This window comes from Xenopus laevis, chromosome 6L (assembly GCF_017654675.1).
Source record: "Xenopus laevis strain J_2021 chromosome 6L, Xenopus_laevis_v10.1, whole genome shotgun sequence".
NCBI classification, from domain to species: Eukaryota; Metazoa; Chordata; class Amphibia; order Anura; family Pipidae; genus Xenopus; species Xenopus laevis.
Genome location: NC_054381.1, coordinates 67,919,509 through 67,941,266, shown reverse-complemented (window position 1 = coordinate 67,941,266; position 21,758 = coordinate 67,919,509). Strand labels below are relative to the sequence as shown.

General features: G+C 36.5%; 1 protein-coding gene across 1 annotated transcript in view; it reads left to right on the top strand.

Moving 5' to 3' along the window:
- The window catches only part of anln.L (anillin actin binding protein L homeolog), a 46,379-nt gene that overhangs the window by 9,101 nt on the left and 15,520 nt on the right, over positions 1-21,758 (top strand). The window contains 18 exon segments of the mRNA NM_001089093.1: positions 4,222-4,568; positions 4,887-5,175; positions 6,127-6,311; positions 6,393-6,473; positions 7,162-7,270; positions 7,470-7,583; positions 9,101-9,363; positions 9,513-9,664; positions 10,679-10,826; positions 14,026-14,161; positions 14,319-14,492; positions 15,493-15,619; positions 15,810-15,858; positions 15,976-16,032; positions 17,141-17,176; positions 18,035-18,056; positions 19,651-19,763; positions 20,950-21,036. Of these exon segments, the coding sequence (NP_001082562.1) occupies positions 4,222-4,568; positions 4,887-5,175; positions 6,127-6,311; positions 6,393-6,473; positions 7,162-7,270; positions 7,470-7,583; positions 9,101-9,363; positions 9,513-9,664; positions 10,679-10,826; positions 14,026-14,161; positions 14,319-14,492; positions 15,493-15,619; positions 15,810-15,858; positions 15,976-16,032; positions 17,141-17,176; positions 18,035-18,056; positions 19,651-19,763; positions 20,950-21,036 (2,489 nt within the window).

Sequence of the window (21,758 nt, the reverse complement as noted above, 5' to 3'; positions counted from 1 at the left end):
ACAATAGTAATATCCACAATAGCCCGCCGTAGGTAAGTGTCATGAGAACATACTATTGCAACTTCATATCTCCCACATTTCATTAGGTACCAAGAAAAAAAATCTAATTCTGAATGCTAGGGGTTCACTAAACCGTTTGATACCCATTGTGTTTAGGATTAACACATTGTCTGGCATTCAGAGACCCTAAAATGTAATTAGTTCATACAAATTGTCAGCTAGTAAAAAATCAAAACATTTACTGTTTTATTGTAATGTAAATCAACACCTATGCAGAAGTGGAAAATCTAAACGGCAAATAGGCTTTTTGCAATGGCAATAAAACTTTATTTTTTATTTTTAGGTACAAAAAACACCACACAATGCAGTAGAAATAAAGCTATAAAATGTTGTGTGTATGTGCACTTGGCAAACTGCTTGTTGCTAGCAAGTATGTGTAAGTGCTGTGAATGTGTGATCCCCACCCAGATCCCTCAAAATTCTGTGTCTGTAAATGTATGTATTGGTGTTAAAAAAGTTAGTGTGTGAGTGAGTACATCAGTTACTTGTGTCAGATGCAGGCTGAAGAGACGAGGTTGATTGTAGGGGGCAACATTTAAGGCCGCAACTAAACCGTTTCCATGTAGCTGCTGCCTAGGGGCACCCTGGGTGAACTCGCCCAAGGGCCTGCTAGTTTCCTGATTCTGCCCATTACCTAGCCTTTCCCCCACCCAGAAGTGCTCTCTGACTACTTTGCTGAGTTGGCTGACTACTGTTACTTTGTATGAACAGCCAGCTGTCCTCAGCCTGCATCCTCCAAACCCCACAATTCCCTACACACATGATTTCAATAAGGAATGGAACATCACAGTGCAATGCATTGTGGGTTTATGTAGTTCCTGCATGGTATGCTGTCTGTAAGCTGTGGAGTAGTTTTAGTCCCTCCGTCCCTGCCAGGATTTCAAATGATGCAGAAAGAGAAGAACCGTTAAACAGCCGGATTTCAGCATAGAAAATGGCATTTATTCATACTTTTTGAAGAAACAGGCATCTGTGATGGGTATATTATGGGTTCCTGTGTTATGTAGGCCTCTTTATCAAATTTTGGTTTGGAAGCCGGAGTTCCCCTTTAAAGGAAAACTATACCCCCAAAATCAAATTTTTTTTTGTGATTGTCTCTGTGCTGCCTCAGAGATCACCTGACCAGGAATACTACAGCTCTAACTGTAACAGGAAGAAGTGTGGAAACAAAAGACAGAACTCTTGTCTGTTAATTGGGTCATGTGACCTAACATGTATGGTTTATTTGGTGTGTTTGTGTGCACAATGATTCTTATGATCCCAGGGGGTGGCCCTTATTTTTTTTTAAAATGGCAATTTTCTATTTAAGATTGCATACTACTAAAAAGGTATATTATTATGAAAATGGTTTATTTACATGAAGCAGGGTTTTACATATGAGCTGTTTTAAGCAATATATTTTATAGAGAGCTACATTGTTTGGCAGTATAGTTTTCCTTTAAAGGGTTAAACGAACTATTAAAGGGGAACTCCGGCTTCCAAACTAAAAATAAAGAGGCCCACATAACACAGAAACCCCTAATATATCCATCACAGTTACCCGTTTCTTCAAAAAGTATTATTAAATGCTATTTTCTATGTTGAAATCCTGGCAGAGCAGGAGGGACTAAAACACGGATGTTAAAAATTGTAGCTACTCCACAGCTTTCAGACAGCATGCAGGAACTACATAACCCACAATGCACTGCACTGAGATGTTCCTTTCCTTATTGACATCCTGTGTGCATCTGATGGCAAAGAAAACCTGTAGGTAATGGAAAAGCAAACATGTAAGAATCTAAATCTGTTTGACCATTTCTTTGAAGGCATTCAGTAGGCCAGACCTGCAAATAAAGTATTTGTCCCATGAATGTGTGTGTGTTTGACAGATGAGCAAGGTGAGAGATACCCTCTAGCCTGTTAAACTCAGGTGGTAACGCTTCACAGGTACATAGAAAGGCATCTACAGTACAAAGTCATGTATTAGTAGTCCTAGTAAAGGAGAAATTGTGGCTTTTTTTTTTTTTTTTTACTTGGATAACTAATCAAAAAAAACAGTACAGTTGTTGGGTCATATGTATGACACATGCAAATAGGTGGTTGGGGATTGAAGTGAGCTCTTAGTGTAGGAAGTGGGGGGGACAAGCTGCGGAGAAAGGCAAAAGGCTATTTTTTTTTTTTTTTTTGTTACCTGACAAAAAGCAATTTTTTTTGTTGCTGAATTTTCTAATGTTTTTGGGTTGTTAGTATTTCCTAGCTTATAAGAGGAATATGCAGCGAATATATGAAAGTAGCATTTTAAAGGGAGAATATGAAAAAAACAAGTGGGGGACTTAAACACTATTGTTCCCCCGTGTTCCATTGTGAAGGTATCGATTCTGGTACTTGAATCACTTCTGCTTTCCGTAAAGTGTAGTGCCCAGATTTCATGAGGAGCTGATGGATTTCAAGTCCCTGAATGTATCACTTCACAGTGGAACAAAGTGTAAGGAATCAGTCTGTCAGCCTGAGAGGGGGAGCTGGTTCCTGCAGCAACGGAAAACAGAGTTTCCTTTCAATCTGTGTTCATGCACATTTTCTACATAAGTTCAACTGTTGGAGCTCTTATAATAAAGGGGGTATATTTTCCCATTAAAACCATTTTATTTGCCTTCTGAACTTAACTTTTCTTTTTTATTTATTTATTTATTTTTTACAGCTGTGACTGACTGTAACTAAATCTTCCAGCAATAATTTTAAGTGTATTAGATAAAATGGGATTCTGGGATGATTTTATCTTTTAAAAAGTGTGTGTGTGCCCCTGAAAACAACACCACATTTTATTACTGGCACTGCAGAATTCTAAAGCAACCATATATTTGCTTTCAGTTCCTTACTTGCAGTATGTGGTTTAGCTAATTGCTACTGATATGGGATACTTCATTGGCCAACATAAAAAAAAAAAAAAGCCCCAGTGTCTGTTAATTTTACATGCGTGCTCCCGTTCTGATGAAATACAACTGAACAGCTAAGACCATGTGCCTGCAATGCTTTTCCTAATTAGTAAATATTCACTGTTATTGAAGAGGCAGCATGACCAGCTACAACAAGACATCTTCCAACAAAACAGGAAAATGTTTTGGTGCAGAGATTCATAAGCCAAAGCAAATCTGTTTAAAAAAAAAACTTTAATTTTTGAGTGGGTTATGTCCCCTTTAAGTTTTAATCATCATACATTACCATTTACCTTTGGAGTTGTCATATGTAGCTTGCATCCTCCTCTTTGCCTGGGGCCTTTTGATTCATATAAAGATAAAATTGCTTATTGTAAATACAAATATATTGTAAATAGTTAGATAAATCGGGTTGAAAAAAGAACAAAATCCATCAAGTTCAACCCCTTCATACCCTCACATAAAGTGTGTGTATGTATATATATATGTATGTATATATATATATATATATATATATATATATATATATATATATATATATATATATATATATATTTATATCACCCAGCACTGCATTCCACAACCTCACTGTGAAGAACCACCTACACCGCTTCAAGTGTATTTTCTTCTTGTCTGAGGAGGTGGCCTCTGGTACGGTGATCCTCTTTATGGGTAAAAAGGTCCCCTGCTATTTGTCTATAATATCCGCTTATGTACTTGTATCTGTACTATATCTTGTAAATGATATCATTATAAACGGTGCATAATGATTTGTTCCAAATGACTAAAATTTGTGTATTATAACATATAATGTGCCACTGTAAAATATGTACTTATAAGAAGTCATTTTTATATGGTGGTGAAACTCCTCACTGTCTTGACTATGAAGATTTTCATTCATCCAGGTCATGCTATATCTAGTATAGGTAAATCTAAAAACAACTGGACTTGCTGAGTAATCAATGAAGACGTTTCACTACTCATCCGAGCAGCTTCTTTAGTTCAACTGACTGGTGTGGGAAATTCTCGACATATAAACTCTTCCACTAATCCAATGGCACTTTGTAACTCTTCAAAGAGGTGACATCTGAAGAAATTCACAGAGGTGTTGATTCTGTGTAGTTACTGTGTGCCATTGTAATTGCATAAAGTTATGCTGTTAGTATAGGTTTGTTATATTGACAAATCAGCAAATGATTAGAGCCACATCTATTATCTCATATATTCTTTATTTAACTTTTATTTGTAGTTAGCCCATCAAGCTCTCCACCGGCCCATGTTCCACCTAAGGATATAATCGTTTCTCCACCAAAGCCTCAGATTCCTGATGTTGGCAATGATACTCCAGTGGGCCGACGGGGCCGTTTTGCTAATCTTGCTGCTACAATTGGCTCCTGGGAAGATGATCTAAGTCACCCCTTTGTCAAGCCAAACAATAAACAAGAAAAGCCTGGTACTGCTTGTTTATCAAAAGAGTCCACTACCAGTTCAGCATCTGCCAGCATGAATAGCCACAGTGTAAAGCAGGACACTACATCATGTTCTCAAAGGCCTAAAGACACAACTGTGAATAAAGCTGTCTGCTCTGGACAACTGGTAAGTAGCAATGTTCCACTTTGTGTCTGCATATATCTATCTATCTATCTATCTATCTATCTATCTAGAGTTTGTAAGCCAAAATTTTTTTGCTTTATAGATATGATTTTTTGTTCCAGCACCTAGGCATCACCATGGCTATCTGAGTGCACCTATCTAGTTATATGTCTATAAATATAGAAATAAATATATATATATATATATATATATATATATATATATATATATATATACACTTTCACATCTAGTGAAGTTTTAGTATTCTAAAATAAATGCGTTTATACATGTGATAATGACTTAATGTAATTTCTCTTATAGAAAAATATTTTGCCTGCATCAAAACCTGCAAGTTCTGTTGCCTCCACTGAAGTTAGTGGGAAATCAAAACCTTTGGCAATTAAGTCACCCGCAGTGGTAACTTCCAAGCCTAATGAAAATGTCCTGCCAGCATCCAGTTCTCTGAAGCCTGTATCTGCTAATTCCAGCCCACAGAAAACAGAGCGCCCAGCATCAAGAATATATTCATATCAATCAGCCAGTGCTAGAAATGAGCTAAATAATAATACCCCTGTACAAACGCAACAGAAAGACAAGGTGGCAACATCAGGTAAACAACTCAACTACATTACAGTAATCCATTCAACAGCAGCATATCACGTAACTTTATTCTCACTAACAATGCTTAATGATTTAGTGGCTGAATGCTAAAATTATTAGATTACGAATGAAGCATCCCCAGATACAAGTTGGTATACAAACTGGCCAAACTCGTTTTCTGACGACACTAACAGTTTTTATTGCATGTACACAATACAAAATTTTAACATTGCCATTTATTGTAGTTTATTTACTATTTGACCCCTTGATTCTAAGGTAAAATTTAAAAAATGATGGGTAAAGATGTTTATGACCATAATTTATAAATCGTGAATAATTATAGCATTTTTTTATTACATTGGTGGGGAAAATCTGCTATTTGTTTAGAAAAAAATAGAAATTACATGTAGCTGTAATAAGAACAAATATTTGGCCTAAATATAATTGTTTCTAGCTTATTCAGTGGCGTGACAAGGGTCCCATGGGCCCTGGTGAAGGATTTACATCTGGGCCCCCCTTCTCTTAACATGCAAATACCTTTGCAGTTATGGCTATGATCTGGCACAACTGTTTCTGTGGTAGGTTTCAATCAGGTGTGGGCTAGTCTGCACCACAGGTAGTTATGCCACTTTAGCAATTGTTGCTGAAACAAACTTGTGTTGTATCCATGGAAGTGTCTGAAAAGCACATAGTTTAAAAAAACTTTCTCATCCATGGCATGTCTTAACAGAAAAAAAGAGCAATTCTTGACTCACCATGTATTCCTGTTGTCTGCAATATATTTTATCAACTGGCAAAAAGGTGTAATATAAAACAGAGAAAAAGAGACCTACAGCAAATGTTATGTAGAAGCTATTTGCAGTACCTAGTAACAGTTCTTTTCTGTAAACATAAGATTTGTCAGGTTATTAAAATAATTGTGAACTACAACTATTTGAGTCGCACACTGCTTGTGTTCTAGGTGGAGTGGGAATAAAGTCTTTCCTGGAGCGTTTTGGTGAGAAGTGTCAGGAGCATAGCCCAGCACCATTAAATCAAGGCCACAGGACAGCTGTTTTGACACCAAACACAAAGAGCATACAAGAAAGGCTTTTGAAACAGAATGATATATCTAGTACTGCTAGCTTAGCACAGCAGCAGAAAAAGGTAAGAAGTGCACTAGCAGTCTTTTGGTTTTGTGTAATGCTCTAATGGTCTCCTCATTTATAAATTCTTGGTTTTTCTAAGGAGCGTGAGAAGGAGCTAGCAGCACTTCGGGGACGATATGACCGTCGTAATGTTTGGACTAAGCAGGAAGATGAGCAGCAGGTAGTAATTAATTTATCCTTTCTTATTTGACAGCCAAAATGTATGCTTGTGTATGTGATATATTAGATACAAGTATATTTTAAAGAAAGTTAAATATCCCAATACATTTTATGATAAACTAAGCTGATGATTCTTCCCCAACATTCTTGTGATTCCTCATGCTTTGCGCAAACTGGTTTCTAAGGGTAAGCATCATCACAGATGACCACTGTGAGGTAACTGGCGAAAACTTACCAGACACATTAGAAGACTAAATGAGATATATTTAACTAAATAGATATAACATCGCAAAATCTCTGTGATATTCACAAGTCAGTAAGAAAAAGTTAAAAAAAAATTGATTCGTTTTAATGGCCAACTATATAAAATATTACCAAGCAATTATTATTATTATTATTTTTAGTCTGTGGTCTCAAAACTTACAGTACTTTACGCTTCATGTACTTGAGAAATATATATGGCTATTATTGTTAAAACAGATTTAATTTTGCTGATAACATCTGTAGAATGATGGCCCCAACAAAACAACTGTGCTGTTCCAGCCCTGATTAAAATTTGCATTATACACATACAGTATGTATGTATGTTTTTTAAATGTTTTGTGTATGCCTGTATCCATTGCTCCCAATTTATCTCTTTATGCCTTTTATGCTGATCATTGCAATGCTATATTATTGGACTGTTGTAGGGGACTTTTCCTGAAACTTCAAGTAACCTACCCACATCAGATGTAGCTTCCTGTTCAGAGACAAAGAGAGCTGAAGCCTCTGGCATTACATCTGAGAAATCAGTATCAGGTGAGAGTAAATGCTGGAGCCTCAAAGGAAACCAAGTTACTAGAATTAGTTTGTAACAACCATTGTAAATTTGATATGATTTGATTAGGCTCTTTATGCATATGAAGGCTTTAAAGTTTAAACCTATTGTGTTGCATAGTAAATGTTTATAATTTAAAGCAATACTCTTTCTCATTATACTTTTCAAAATACCTCTTAGGTCATTTCCATCCAAATATGGCTGAACAGGTCTCCAGTCCAGAGAAAATCCCGACACCAGTACAATCTCAGCTGCCTCTAGAAAGTCCAAGACTTGTTAATGAAGGAAACACTGGTTTGTATTCAAGTTCATTCAGTATACTGATTTCAGAATGTTTGCACATATAAGCAAAGTGTATCTTTATATAATGTGTTTGTTATCTTACTAAAGGAATACAGTTGGGGATTGTTCTATTAAATGTAAGATTTTCTAAAGAGTCTTCAGATACTATGATCAGATTGAAGGCTATAAAAATGCATTGGAGCGCCACAAGCGGCATCCAGGCCTTCAGTCACATGATCATGGGTTAAGTCTTAATTCTTTTAACACTGCTTCAGAGTTTATACATTTATTGCCGTTCAGAGCTGTTTACTGTTCTTAGAGTAAAGACCCCACGTATTTCAATCTGGGCAGGGTTTTACAATGACCCTTATTGGCATTTATATCAACCAACTCTTAAAAAGAAGTGCTACTTTATATTGAAACAAATCTTATCTCAAAGGCTTAGATTTAAAGGGGTAGTTCACCTTTACGTTAACTTTTTGTGTGTTTATAGAATGGCCAGGTAAATTTCCAACTGGTCTTCATTTTCAATTTCTTTCTTGCTTTCCAGATATGAGATGGAGGTCACTGACCCCATCAGCCAAAAAACTTATGTGAGGTTATTATTAACACTTTAACTGTTGCTTTTTATTTTCTATTCTTGCCCTTTCCATATTGCAGTCAATCAAACTATTACTGGTTGCTAGGGTAAACTGCATCCTAGGGACCAGATAGCTGCTGAAATCGTAAACTAGGTAGCTGCTGAACAAAAAGTTAAATAAAAAAAAAAAAGAAAATTAACACAGATAAAGAAAACAATTAGAATACACAACTAGAATTATCTCAAAAACACACTCTAGATCATACTAATTTAATTCATAGGTGAACAACCCCTTTAAAATTATAGAAAGTTTTGTCTAGACACCTGCTACTTATACTTGTTTCCTCTCCAGGACAAAATGTGATACATATTTGCATATATTTTCACAGGAAAGATCATTATAATTGTTCTTATGGCACCCGTGATCAACTATTACTTAATCAATTTTTATGCCAGTTCCTGCCATGCTATGCATTTAGTGATTCTTTAGATATTACATTTAAACGTAAAACCTTGTTTTACATTATCCACTATTGCAGTTGAAGCAAAAATACTATAATATAACTGTGATCGGAAATAAGGGAGTAAATGTTTTTTCTAACTTAAACCATCCCTTTAGACTAGAAGAAAAGAACTTTCATTTGAAGCAACGTAGGGGGTTCTTCACAGTCAGGACAGTGAGGTTTTGGAATGCACTGCCGGGTGATGTTGTGATGGATGATTCAGTTAATGCCTTTAAGAATGGCTTGGATGATTTTTTTGGACAGACATAATATCAAAGGCTATAGTGATACTAAGCTCTATAGTTATTATAGGTATGAGTATATAAAATTTATTTAAAAGTAGAGAGGAGTGTGTGTATGGATGCTGGGTTTTCATTTGGAGGGGTTGAACTTGATGGACTTTGTCTTTTTTCAACCCAATTTAACTATGTAACTATTTTTTACAGGTAATGTGGCGTGTGAGGTTGAGATGAGCGTTGATGGCAGCATAGAAGAGATTAACAGTTCAGGGATTATAACCAACATTTTTAGTGATGTCCTTGAACAGCATGACGAGGAAGGGGAGGAAGTTGATGAGTGCTTAGTTGAGCAAGTAGAAACTGACACTGATGATGAGGAAAGAGAAGATGAAGAAGAGGATGCTCTGAACATTTCCTCCATGTCTTTGTTGGCTCCTTTAGCAGAGACTGTTGGTATTGAAAGTCCAAAAGTAAGTGATGGATTTATCTCTGTGTTTCTGTATTTCTGTGACATAAAATGTTTAGAAAATAATCCAATTGTTTTTTCATGTACAGTAGTATATACTTGGTGTTTATATCAATATGGAAGAAAAAAAAGAATTTTCTTCTCTTTTTGCAGGCTCTTCTGTCGCCTTCTAATAAAGTTGCAGCTGGAAATGGTGAAAGTTGTGATAGAAAACGGTCAGGCAGGTTTCAGAAGTCACATGTACTCAGAGCCGAATCTAATGACGGCATTGGTTCTTCAGAGGAAAACCAAAACCTTTTGTACAGGTACTAATAGAACAGTGGAAAGAATGTTGATTGTACTCATGTAGATTGGCACAAAAGAATACAGCCTCTAGCTTCATCTGTTCTACTCCTGATTAGAAAGCTTTTTTACCAAGGCACAAAGGCAAAGCCTGACAGTCCGTGAACTATGTTGACCCTTTCCTGGAAGTGAAATAAAGTGTCTGCTTTTGCTGTACTAGGACATGGCTTGGGAAATATTTAGGCCAATGGCACATGTAGGGGGTTATTTACTAAACGCTGAATTTATCTGGTTTGGCTTTTTGGGGCAAAACTCACATTTTTCGGGTTTTTTTTTTTTTTTTTTAACTCTAATTTTTAGAGATTTATTAAAGGCCCATGTAGCAAAAAGCCTGAATCCGAAAATCCTCCATCTCAGACCTGCAGAGGTTTTTGTTCAGTGCCAGAGGTTCCTATCCTAATTGAAATTTATCTAGGCCTGCTGTCGGTTTAATCCAACAATCCGATCATTTCGGACAAAAACCTGCAAAAATCTGGGGGGAAAAGCCGGAAAAAATCAATCAATATGATTTTTCATGCGTTTTTTTTTTATTTTATCTTCCCAGAACTGGTTTATTCAAACTTTTCATTTAAATAAGGTCAAATCGGGTATGGGAGTTTGGTTGTGGTTTTTTATTTTTTAATTAAAATAACGAGATAAGTTCATATTAAAGCAAATAACCCCCATAATCTCTGCTACATTTGGGGGGGCTTTGTTTGTTCATGGTGCTTCCCACTGACATCGCTGGCAATACAGTTGCTCTGTCTAAATATTTTATTACCCTCTAAAAAATTTTGTTCTTTGTGTTTTTTGGCAATTTATTGCTGCTACAGAGCTAATTGCATTCCTTCCCATTAATTTCAGAAAGTGACTTGCTAAGATTGCCAGTCATTTTACAATCTCCAGGGTGCTATCCCCTTACATAAATATGTGATAAAATATTTACTGTCCTGTGTCAGTGCTTCATATAACAGAATCACGTGTTTCTTACTTTAAAGTATTGATGCATACCGATCCCAGAGATTTAAAGAAACTGATCGCCCTCCGATAATGCAAACAATTGTCCGTAAAGAAGATGTGTCTTCACGTCTACAGGATAAAAAAACGGCATCTCCACTATCTGTTAACATCAAACAAAAAATGAAGGTACTTTGGTATATTTTCACTTTAGATGTTTAGATATTAAAGGGATACTGTCATGGGAAAACATTTTTTTTTCAAAATGAATCAGTTACCGTATATACTCGTGTATAAGCCGACCCGCGTATAAGCCGAGGTACCTAATTTTACTTACGAAAACCTGAAAAACTTATTGACTCGAGTATAAGCCTAGACACAACTAAGACCGTTGGACAAGCAGGTATAGCCAGTAATTTTTTGGCAAAATTAAACTACATTTCATTCTTTTTATTAACAGAAAGTTGCCATGTATAATATACATTGTGCTGCAATCACTACAGCGCAAAACTAAATCACTGAAAATGTGTCCCCCCCAGTGGATTTATATTACCATACAGACATTTTTCAGCTGAGACAAAATATACTGAAAGAAATATATTGAGAAGACAGCTGCCTTACCGGAATAAATTTGCTCTAACAGGAGAGGAGAGGAAGCTGCTCCCTGTAGTAGGCGCCAAGTGCCTTCAAAGATTTTTCGCCGGTGGTGCCGGGTTGCCCAGAGTTTTTATCGGGTGGGAGGGGAAGCTGCTCTCTGCTGCTGGGCCCATTAAAAGATTAATTCATTCGCTGGGGTAGGGGCGAGCCGGAGATGCTGGCAGGCGGAAGGGGAGAGCCGGCGATACTGCTGTCTGCAGCAAGCGCCTGGCCCCTTCAAGATTTTTTGTCAGGGGCGGCCCTGAGTTACTGGTGCGCAGGAGGGGAGAGTCGGGGATACTACTTACTGCAGCCGGCGCTGTGCCCCTTCAAGATTTTTCGCAGGGAGGTCGGGGCCCAGAGTTGTTATGTCGCTGATGTCGCATGATGATGTCACGTGCGCACCACCGCGACTTCAGCCGGCAGCGCTCCACACACTTCTTGTTTAAAGTTCCGCACTGCTGCTCCTCCTGCGCCGGAAATCAACGCCATTGTTTCTGGCTGGGAGGGGGGTGTTCCCCATTAGCTCCTAAGGATCGGGCCCAATGGATGGGTTGCGGGCCCCATCCGGGGTGCAGGGGCACGGGACTCCAGTCAGTAGCACAGCTACAGATCATGTGGGATACAGATTCAAAGTTCCTCTGCCAGAAAGCATTTCTCTCCTAAAGTGCAGGCACAAGTCACATGACTGGGGGCAGCTGGGAAATTGACAAAATGTCTAGCCCCATGTCAGATTTCAAAATTGAATATAAAAAAATCTATTTGCTCTTTTGAGAAATGGATTTCAGGGCAGAATTCTGCTGGAGCAGCACTATTAACTGACTAATTTTGAAAAAAATGTTTTCCCATGACAGTATCCAATTAATTACACCCATATGGTTGGTCAAGGTCCTACAAACAGAACAATGGATAACTGAATTGGGAAAAGAAAGGGAATTGGTTCACTGTTTTGTGACCAGACTCACAAAGTACTATAGAGAAGTTTGTGAGCACTAGTGTAATATTTGGATCATTTGTAAGAGAGGTGTGATGCTGATCCATTTATGTATTGAATGACCCATATGAGCCAAATTTCTAGATAAAGTTAGCTTCATCTGTATGCACCAAAGCTGAGGTGGGTTTTAACCTATATATAACTGACCTTTTCTGTACATGACAATACAATACAAATGTATTTCTGAACAGGCCTAAAATACAGGAATTCACAGATAAATCTGTATCCGCTAGACTTATGGTGCACAAAGGATTTAGGTTATCGTTGTCTTTTTAGGTAGGCCTAATAACATGAAAGCAAATGGTCATTCTCACTTAAAGTAGAACTAAAGCTTAACAAAAAAGTAGGGAAGGAATGCTACACGCTATGATTTGGGGTTCTCTAAAAGCACAAGTCAACCGCAACACTTTAGCAGTAAAAAGAGGTGCCTCTGATTATGCCCATAGAAACATAGTAAGATTGAAAAAAGACACACTCATCAAATTCCACAAATTAATTCAATGAGCTTCAAAATATAATATTCAGCCCTGTAGCTTCAGCTTATTTTACAGACAAACATTTTATTTTCTGCATGATGATTTGCGATGATCCCTAAGCTTGGCTTATCATCAGCCACCAAGAGCACACTGAGCATTGGTGTGTCACTGACACTCTTAAAATAATCCAACATGGTGAGCTCATGTCACAACTTTAAAGTACAGAATTATTACTGTTTTAAAGATGCTGAACCTTTAGGCTGGCCCGTTAAGCTTGGTATATAAAATACAGGCAAATATAGAATATACCCCCTTTCAACATTAGCTGAATGAATAGGGCTTGTACGAAACATGTTTTTTTCCTATTATTTTTATTAAGAAATATCTATTGTTTCTGTTATTTTTGTCTCTAAATAAGAATATGAAGCCAGTTTCACTTTAGTACTTCCTGTCACTTCTGATCCCAAATAATTTCAAGGAAATTATCAGTCCACCTAGGAACCCTTTAGGCAAATGCAAAAAAATAAATAAACTGGCAATGCATCATCTGCTTAACTTGCTTGCAGTTGCATCCTTTATGTTGGCCTGGGTGCAGGCACTCATGGCGGATTTAAGCAGCAAAATGCAAACTCAATCGTTTCAACACTGAAATCCTCTGTGTGTGCCTGCACCCAGGCTGACTAAGGATTGGGGGCAAGTTAAGGGGTTCATTCCAGCATATGGGCTGCCTTTGGCCTGCATTTTCAAACAGGCTGACTTTCAGTCCTGTGTGGCATTATACTTAAAAGAATCTGCTCAAAAGCTGCTACTTAGGTACATGAGATGTTTGTTTAAAGCTAGGTAGGCAGCTTTAAACAAATTGCCCTATTTATAAAGGGGGGAGGTCAGTTCAAGCCCAAGGGAAATATGGATTTTTTTTCTAACATTAAAACAATAGGTAGAATGTTATTTCAACAGAAGTCCTACTTAATGTGCTAGTTTTTAGCAGTGGTGTTTTTGGTGTATACTGTTGGGGAACAACCGCTGTCATGCATGGGTATGTTGATTAGTGAAGCTCTATATGAAACACAATGGTGAACCAAACTTCCTGTGTTCTATTGACCAGCTCCACAGAATCTGTTGTGTACACATTTTTGCTTAGATTTCCAGAATAATTCAGATTTTGGCTGAAATTTTTGATGATTGAAGTTTTATTTGATGCTTCACTTGCAAAGCAGTCATATACTGCTGTCTGTATTTTGAAATGTCTGTTTAATGTTGTTTGCTTTGTAAATGTTCCTAGACCTTAAGCAATGAAGTAAACTTGCAGCAGACTGTTATTCATCAAGCAAGCCAAGCTCTTAATTGTTGCATAGATGAAGATCATGGGAAAGGATCCGAAACAGAAGCAGAGGCAGAGAGACTACTAATAGTAGCAAGTAAGTGCTGGACATATGGATGTATTCCAAGTTTTTATTACCTGTGGCCTCCAGTTTACTTTTATATTTCTAGGAAAGGATAGAGTGGGTGTGGGCTTTTTTTTTTTTTTTTTTAATATAGATATATATATATATATTTTTTTCCTATTTCTACCAGCGGAAAAAAGAGCTGCTTTGATAGCTGAACTAAACAAAATTAAAAATGAAGGCCCTCAAAGTCAGAAGAAAAATGTTTCTAATGAGAGTGCACCATCAAGAGGCTGTATATCCGTTTCTGAAATGTTTCTTCCACTGAAAGCTGATTTTGTCTGCAACGCCACTCAAAGGATGGGTAAAAATATATTTCTTACTTTGCTAATGTCAAAATACTAGTTTGCAATATACATTAATTTTATGCTGTCTAGACAACAACATTCTCATCTCATAAAAACTGTAGTCCATTTTGCACAGCTGCAACTGTACTTTGCAGATGAGCCCTTCTATATTCAAAATATTTAAGAACATGCTTTTGTATAACCAGTAGATGGCGCGTTAACACTGCAAAGATGCATTTGATCAAATACAGATTAAAAATTTGAAACCTTGCAAGCAATGTTACTGCACATAGTTACACATATTCACTAATTAGCAGTTTATATACTGTAGACCGAAAATTCCTACTTATAGCACTTCACCATTTATGCCATCCGTTGACTTATGGCATCCTCATTTTGCTAATACAGGTATGGGACCTGTTATCCAGATTGGGACCTGAGGTTTTCCAGATAACAGATCTTTCCGTAATCTTCATACCTTAAGTCTACTAGAAAATCAATTAAACATTAAATAAACCCAATAGGATGGGTTTGAATCCAATAACTATTAATTACAACTTTGTTTGGATCAAGTACAAAGTACTGTTCTATTATTACAGGGAAAAAGGAAAACATTTTTAAAATGTTGGATTATTTGGATAAAATGTAGTGACAGCAGCACAGAGCATGTGCAGTGAATCCGCAAAAAAGAAGTTGGGGAGCTACTGAGGCATCTTTGGAGGCACAGATCTTTACTTCTAAAGGGCTGTGGTTGCCTTGGGCTGGTACAGAAGCCCAAAACTTAATGAACAGCTTTTATAGCCTACATCTTTAGTTAGGCTTTAGTTCTCCTTTTAGCCACACCGGATCAACTGCTGCTCTAAAACCTGGGGTTTCAGATCAGTTTTAATTTTCATGAGGAAGAATAAAATAATTTTGATAAAGGCAAATTCGAATTTATATGTGTTAGTTGTATGCACTTTCATTTGATTTTCATGTTCAAGATTTGTTTCTAATAAGTTTCATGTGTACCCACAGATTCTGCAAATTATTACTTCTTCTTGATGATAAGAGCAGGGGCCGAAAACATTGTAGCATCTCCACTCACCAGCATTACTAGCACCATGAAAGGTGACGCTCTTGCCTTCCCAACAACATTTTCTCTGTAAGTACTGTAGAATGATATCCTTGCTTAACTGCCGCTTGTTACTGTGGCACCAGCATTTAATTATCATTTTCTTTTGTTTCTTCTAATTTGTATACGTTAAAATTGATATTTTTGATATCCATGTTTGTAGCATCATATTTTGTCAGAATATTGTTAACATAATGGATATATTTTGTTTTTATTGCAGTGAGGATGTTTCCAATGATTTTGAAATCTGTGTTGAAGTGTATAGCCTGGTATGTTGTTCTTTGTTTTTGTTTTTTTTTTTAATTTGTTCTATATATATTTTTTTTTCTTCTCATACAGTTGATTTATTTAAAATCTCAATCATATTGTATACTTTTGATTTTCAGGTTCAAAAAAAGGAAGGCCATGCCCCTGATAAGAAGAAGAAAACCATGAAGTCAAAAGTAGGTATTGGGAAACTGAAAATAATTTAAATGAACATTCTTCCTCTTAAAAATAAATAGTATGTGATTCCTTATTGTAAAATGTACCAGGACAATAGTTTGAGGTATGTTTAAAGAGTGGGGGACAAGCTTTTGTATATGTGAAAGATGATGCTGTAAATATTGACTGTTGCTGTTTTCCCTAATTGTTTGAGCAGTCAAAATGTTCTTTAGACATTGCTAAATGAATGACATTTGTATAATCTGTGGGTTAATAGTAGGGATGCACTGAATCCGCTATTTTAGATTCGGCCGGATCCTTCGTGAAAGATTCGGCCGAATACCGAACCGAATCTGAACCCTAATTTGCATATGCAAATTAGGGGTGGGAAGGGGAAAACATTTTTTACTTGTTTTCTGACAGTCACATGAGTTCCCTCTCCACCCCTAATTAGCATATGCAAATTAGGGTTTGGGTTCTGCCGGGCAGAAGGATTCAGCCGAATCCTGGATTCAGTGCAGTTAATAGTGCCTGTAAATAAAGTCAGCTTTCTCATTTTCCAGAAATAACAAATTCAATTTACAAAAGTGTGCATAGCAACCACCAGGGATGATCTCAAGGATATCTACACAATTTTGTATGATGAGCTAGAAAAATAAAATCAATACAGCCCAGATTTTACATAGGAAAACAGATGATCAGTGCAAAGATCAACTTGTTTACATCTTGTGTCAGAATGGCTATTAAGAAAAACTTGTTTTAACAGAATTTGTGTACTCTGTGTACTTTAAGCACTGTGCTGTGGTGGTGTGTGCCAGTGCTCTATACCTGTGGATATCAACCTTTTTATCTAATACTTGTCAACACTCTCTTTTTCAGGCATAGGTGTTAACACATATGTAACAAACTGAATTGTTAGGAAATTATTCTGTATATAGGGCCAAAAGTTTGCAGTCCCCAGATAGAAAACCTATATTGGGCTATGTTTTTAAGTTGGGGGTCAGGTTAAAAATCCCAGCATCAGGCCAATGATGTGATTTTATTACTTATTACATTGCTTTTTTCCATGTTTTTAAATATTATGATTTTTATATTGCTTATCCTAATAGTTATTTTATTCTTTCTTAGGCAATTACTCCAAAAAGACTGCTAACTTCTATTACTGTAAGTACAAGGGAAATCTGACTAATTTGTTGTAAGTTTCCTATTTTTAGTGTCCATTATTGATATAAATAGTGACTTGTGCCATTTTTAATAGATATAATAAAAGTGTACTGGATTAATTTATTAAAAAATACTATTCATCTGCCTCTTGATAGGTAGACTTTCTTCAAATTAATTTATGTGAAGGCTTTTCTGCATAGCTTACTGCATAGAAAATATGCAGATGACTCTCGATCTGCTTTTACACCATCTTTGTAAATGGAAAAGCCATCTCAACCACACCCTCTCAAAGTTTAAGTATTTTTTTTCTATTGCCAGCACTAATGACTATACGAACTCAAAACATTGTCTAGAATGTTATTGCTGTAATCATTCTTTACCTATAGACCTTCTCCTATTCATCTGTCAGTCTCTTAAAGGTGAAATATATCAATTTTTGAAGAGAAAATACATTTATACTTTTTTATTAACATGCATCTTTCTGCTGAGAAAAATCCATGCATACAAATAGCAAAGCCCTTCTAAAGCCACAACACAAGTAATTTGCTTTCCTCATCGCAAAGAAAGGATTGATATAGTTAATAGGCTTTATAATGTTAAACCACACAAAAGAAATCTCCGCACTTAAAGCTGCAAGCGAGCAATAATATATGGAGGGTTTTCTGGGGAAGATCCTATATTCCAGCAAAGAGAGAGAGAGAGAGAGAGAGAGAGCATTTTCAAGCTTATATTCTGAGCTTTTATACAGAGTTTATAATGTTGCCAGAATGCTTTGCCACAGTACTTATAATCGTTTTACCAATTATGGATCTTAACACCATGAATTAATTTTTTTATTTTTCCCTTTTCTTATTTCAGAAAAGCAATATGCACACACCAGGTAAGTCACTTAAAAATGTTGTTTTGCAGAGTGCCAGAAAATAAGCAGCCATAAGATGCAGAGAATTATTTATTATTACCTGAGTATAGGTTGAGGGCAAGAGGCTAAACTGTAAACCTATTCTGTATGTAAAGTTCAAAGATGCAAGACAGCAATATAAAAACAGAGGGATAATTTTGATGACTGGAAGGTCCTAAAGACATGCCTAAGTGATTAAATGAAAACGTGTGAAGTGTAAGAGGCTCTTCTAACTAACTGATCCTTGAGTTTTAAAGAGTGACTACATTCTCTATTTGTTGTCGTAATTATGCAGGGGGCTTGCTTAAGCAGTCACAGGCTTAAAGGAATTGTATTATGGGAAACATACATTTTAACTGTTAAATTCATTACATTTACTGACATTTCATAAATTAGCCTACATTAAAAATGCTGCATTTAATATATCCTCTTCCCTTCAGAGCACATTTTCTCTCTTGCTCTGCGTCAGAGTAGTTTATATTTGAATCCTTCCTCTTCTCTGCTATTGGCTTAGTGTGAATGTCCATCTGAATCCAGGTAGCCAGTCAAAACTCTGTTTACCAATCTCATTTGATGCTCTGCTGAGCAAAGTTTCTGCAATTAATGAAGTGACAGATGCCACTGTTGCTAATGCCACAGCCTGCCAAATATTTATCTAGTAAAACAAAATAGCAACAAATGAGGCCCTCCCGTTGTTGCTAAGCTACCTCTCTGAGCAACTCTTAAAAGCTTCTAGTAGTTGTCGAGTCTGGCACTTCACCTGCACTTTCAAAAAGGTCCAAGGCTTGCACCTGACTCTTCTTGCATGATGTGCTTCTCTTTCCTTTCCACCGACTCCTTACCTTTGCACCTGATCACATTTTCATTCCTCCTTGAATCTGGTAATACATGTGCACTCTTCTGAAGGCTTTTCTTGTGTTCTTGATCATGTGTGATCAGACTTTCATCACTTTACTGTCTCCCCCTTTCTTCTGTCCCACTGTGGTCAGGCATAAAGGGAGCTGGTGGGGTAACGATACCCCATGTCAGGCCCTGACCTGTGGCCAGGGTGTTGTTGAGGTGCTTTCTCAGTAGTTATTAGGGGATGCGTAATAGTAGTAGTAGTAGTTTTGCTTGAGTGCCCTATCTGTTAAAATCTGGTTTTACTAGTCAAACCTTTAATAATACTTCTTATTTCCCCTTATATGGCATAACACATCCTGTGTGCCCTTGCTGGGTTATTTTTAAGGTATCCTTATGCAGCAAAATGGTTAAGGGGGGTGATTAGGAAGGTCATGGGCAGCGACACAAGGGCTATTTAGGCAAGGCAAAAACTCCAAGCTTAGCAGTAACACCTGTGTAAATGCTTGTGACAGCAAATGCATGTTCTGCTCTTATTTAAATTAAGAAAATAAAGAAGTTATAGTCAATGTTTCATTTGTGCTAAATTCCTATACTATTTGCAAGCTGTTGCCTGGTAAAGCTTCTTAAATTAAATTACTTCATGAACCTGAAGTCTTTGGTTACATTAAAAATTAGCATTGCAAAAAAAATAAAATATTAATGAACTGTTAATAAAGGTTTTGTTTCATTGTAGCACTAGCAAGTCCTGGAGGGCCCAATGCTGTTCGTACCAGTAATTTTGTACTTGTTGGATCACACAAGCTCACTCTTTCTTCAATCGGGAGCAATAAATTCCCTCTGGACAAGGTATAAATTAAATTATTGTTACTACAAAGTCAGGTACAGGTATGGAATCTCTTATCTGACAACTCGATGTCCAGAAATCTCTAGATTATGTAGGGATACACCGAATCAACTATTTGGAATTTAGCCCAATCCCTAAAGCCTTCATAAAAGATTCGGCCGAAATCGAACCCTAATTTTCTTTTGCATATGCAAATTAAGGATAGGAAAGGAAAAGCGTGGGAACATTTTTTTACTTGTTTTATGACTTGTTTTTGTGATGTAAGGTCATGTGATTTCTTTTCCCACCTAATTTACATATGCAAATTGCATATGTAATTAGGGTTGTCCAGGCACATGAATTTGGCTGAAGCCTGGATTCGGTGCATCCCTAAAATGATGGGAAGACCATCCGTCGGAGTCCATTTAAAGGAAATAATTCAAAATGTTTTTCATCTTAACCACTAAGCTGCATAAATCCGCATTGGTGACTAAACAAAGTGAAAGTAATTTTCTGCCCCACCTCTATGCCTAAGGCATAGAGGAGGGGCAGACAATATTTGATTGAAATCTGAGATTTTAAATGAGTTTACAACAGCTATGAATGCTTTAAAAAAAAAAAAAATAGAAATTGGATTTCATGTTTAATTTGAAAAGTACTTTTATTATACAGATTTTTGTGTCTGGGTGACAGGTCCACTTTAAGTAATTACATCTTCTCATTTGTAAACTATATCGGCTCACCCACCCTTTCTTAATAACTCTTAGATATTTTGTATATATAGCCTTTATCTGCATTGTTTCTCTACTCTCTGCCTTTTTCTGTTTTTTTACTGTCCCTATTTTGTAATAAAGATCAGACCTTTATGGCATATTCTAACGTAAATTAAAGAGTTTTTATTCATTTGGGTCACATTTTGCTTTTTGCTCACCACCAGGCGTATCAGGTGACTTGGGGGCTATTAATGCATTTTAAACTGAGATGGCTGCCCACATATTTGTTTTAAGTTAATAATTTATAATAAATATATATCATCAATCATCATCAATCATTATGTCCACTATTAACAAAATATTTCATTTTATTGAATGTACCCACATTTTCTACCCACAATTTTTTCCTGTAAAAACAGTCTATAATTTGTCATGCAAATGTTAATAATTATGTGAAACTCTAAAAAACATACTAAGATCTATTTGTTTTTGGCAGGTTCCATTTTTGTCTCCATTAGAAGGGCACATCTACCTTAAAATCAAATGCCATGTGAATTCTTCTGTTGAAGATAAAGGTTTCTTGGTAGGTTTCACGATATGGTTTGTATCTGCTCATAAATAGTTTGACCTTTTTGTAAAAAATAATAAGTGATATGCGACATTTGACATTTTGATATGTTTGAAAAGTACAGGACCACTGTATAAATGTAACCACCAGCTTTTAGAGAAAAGTGCTTATTCAGAATGTGTGCACATGGTACTGCATAAAAGAATTGCTCACATACAGACACATGACTTTATACCCAAAAGGACAAATGCTTAATTCTACATTGTGTTCCGTCATTTCCTGTGGGTGCACAACAATACAGCTCAATTGTAAAAATGTTGTAATGCTGTACTGTGCCCTTACAATGTGTTGTGTTCAGAATGCTCAAATACCTGCTGTGTCCCTATCCTCCCATGTCAAAAAAAATCAAGACTAGAGTATCGCATCTCTTGATGTACTCCAAGTAGCTGAATTTTGAATACAAATTTCAAAGGTGATCCTTAACTATGCTCTGTATATGTTGGACTCCTCTAATTTTAGTAAAAACCCAGAGGATAGGTCCTAATTGTATTTTATTACTTTATTTGTGGATATATTTTATTTATAATGGTTAGGGGCATTATAATTGTGTTGCTCATTTATCCACTAACATGTGAATCGTCTTGTGCAAGAAGTCATGGGATCGTTTCCCAGAAAGTAGGCTGCCCATTTTCAAGCAACTATTGCAAGAAGTTTGCATAAAAGTCAGGGAAACCCAA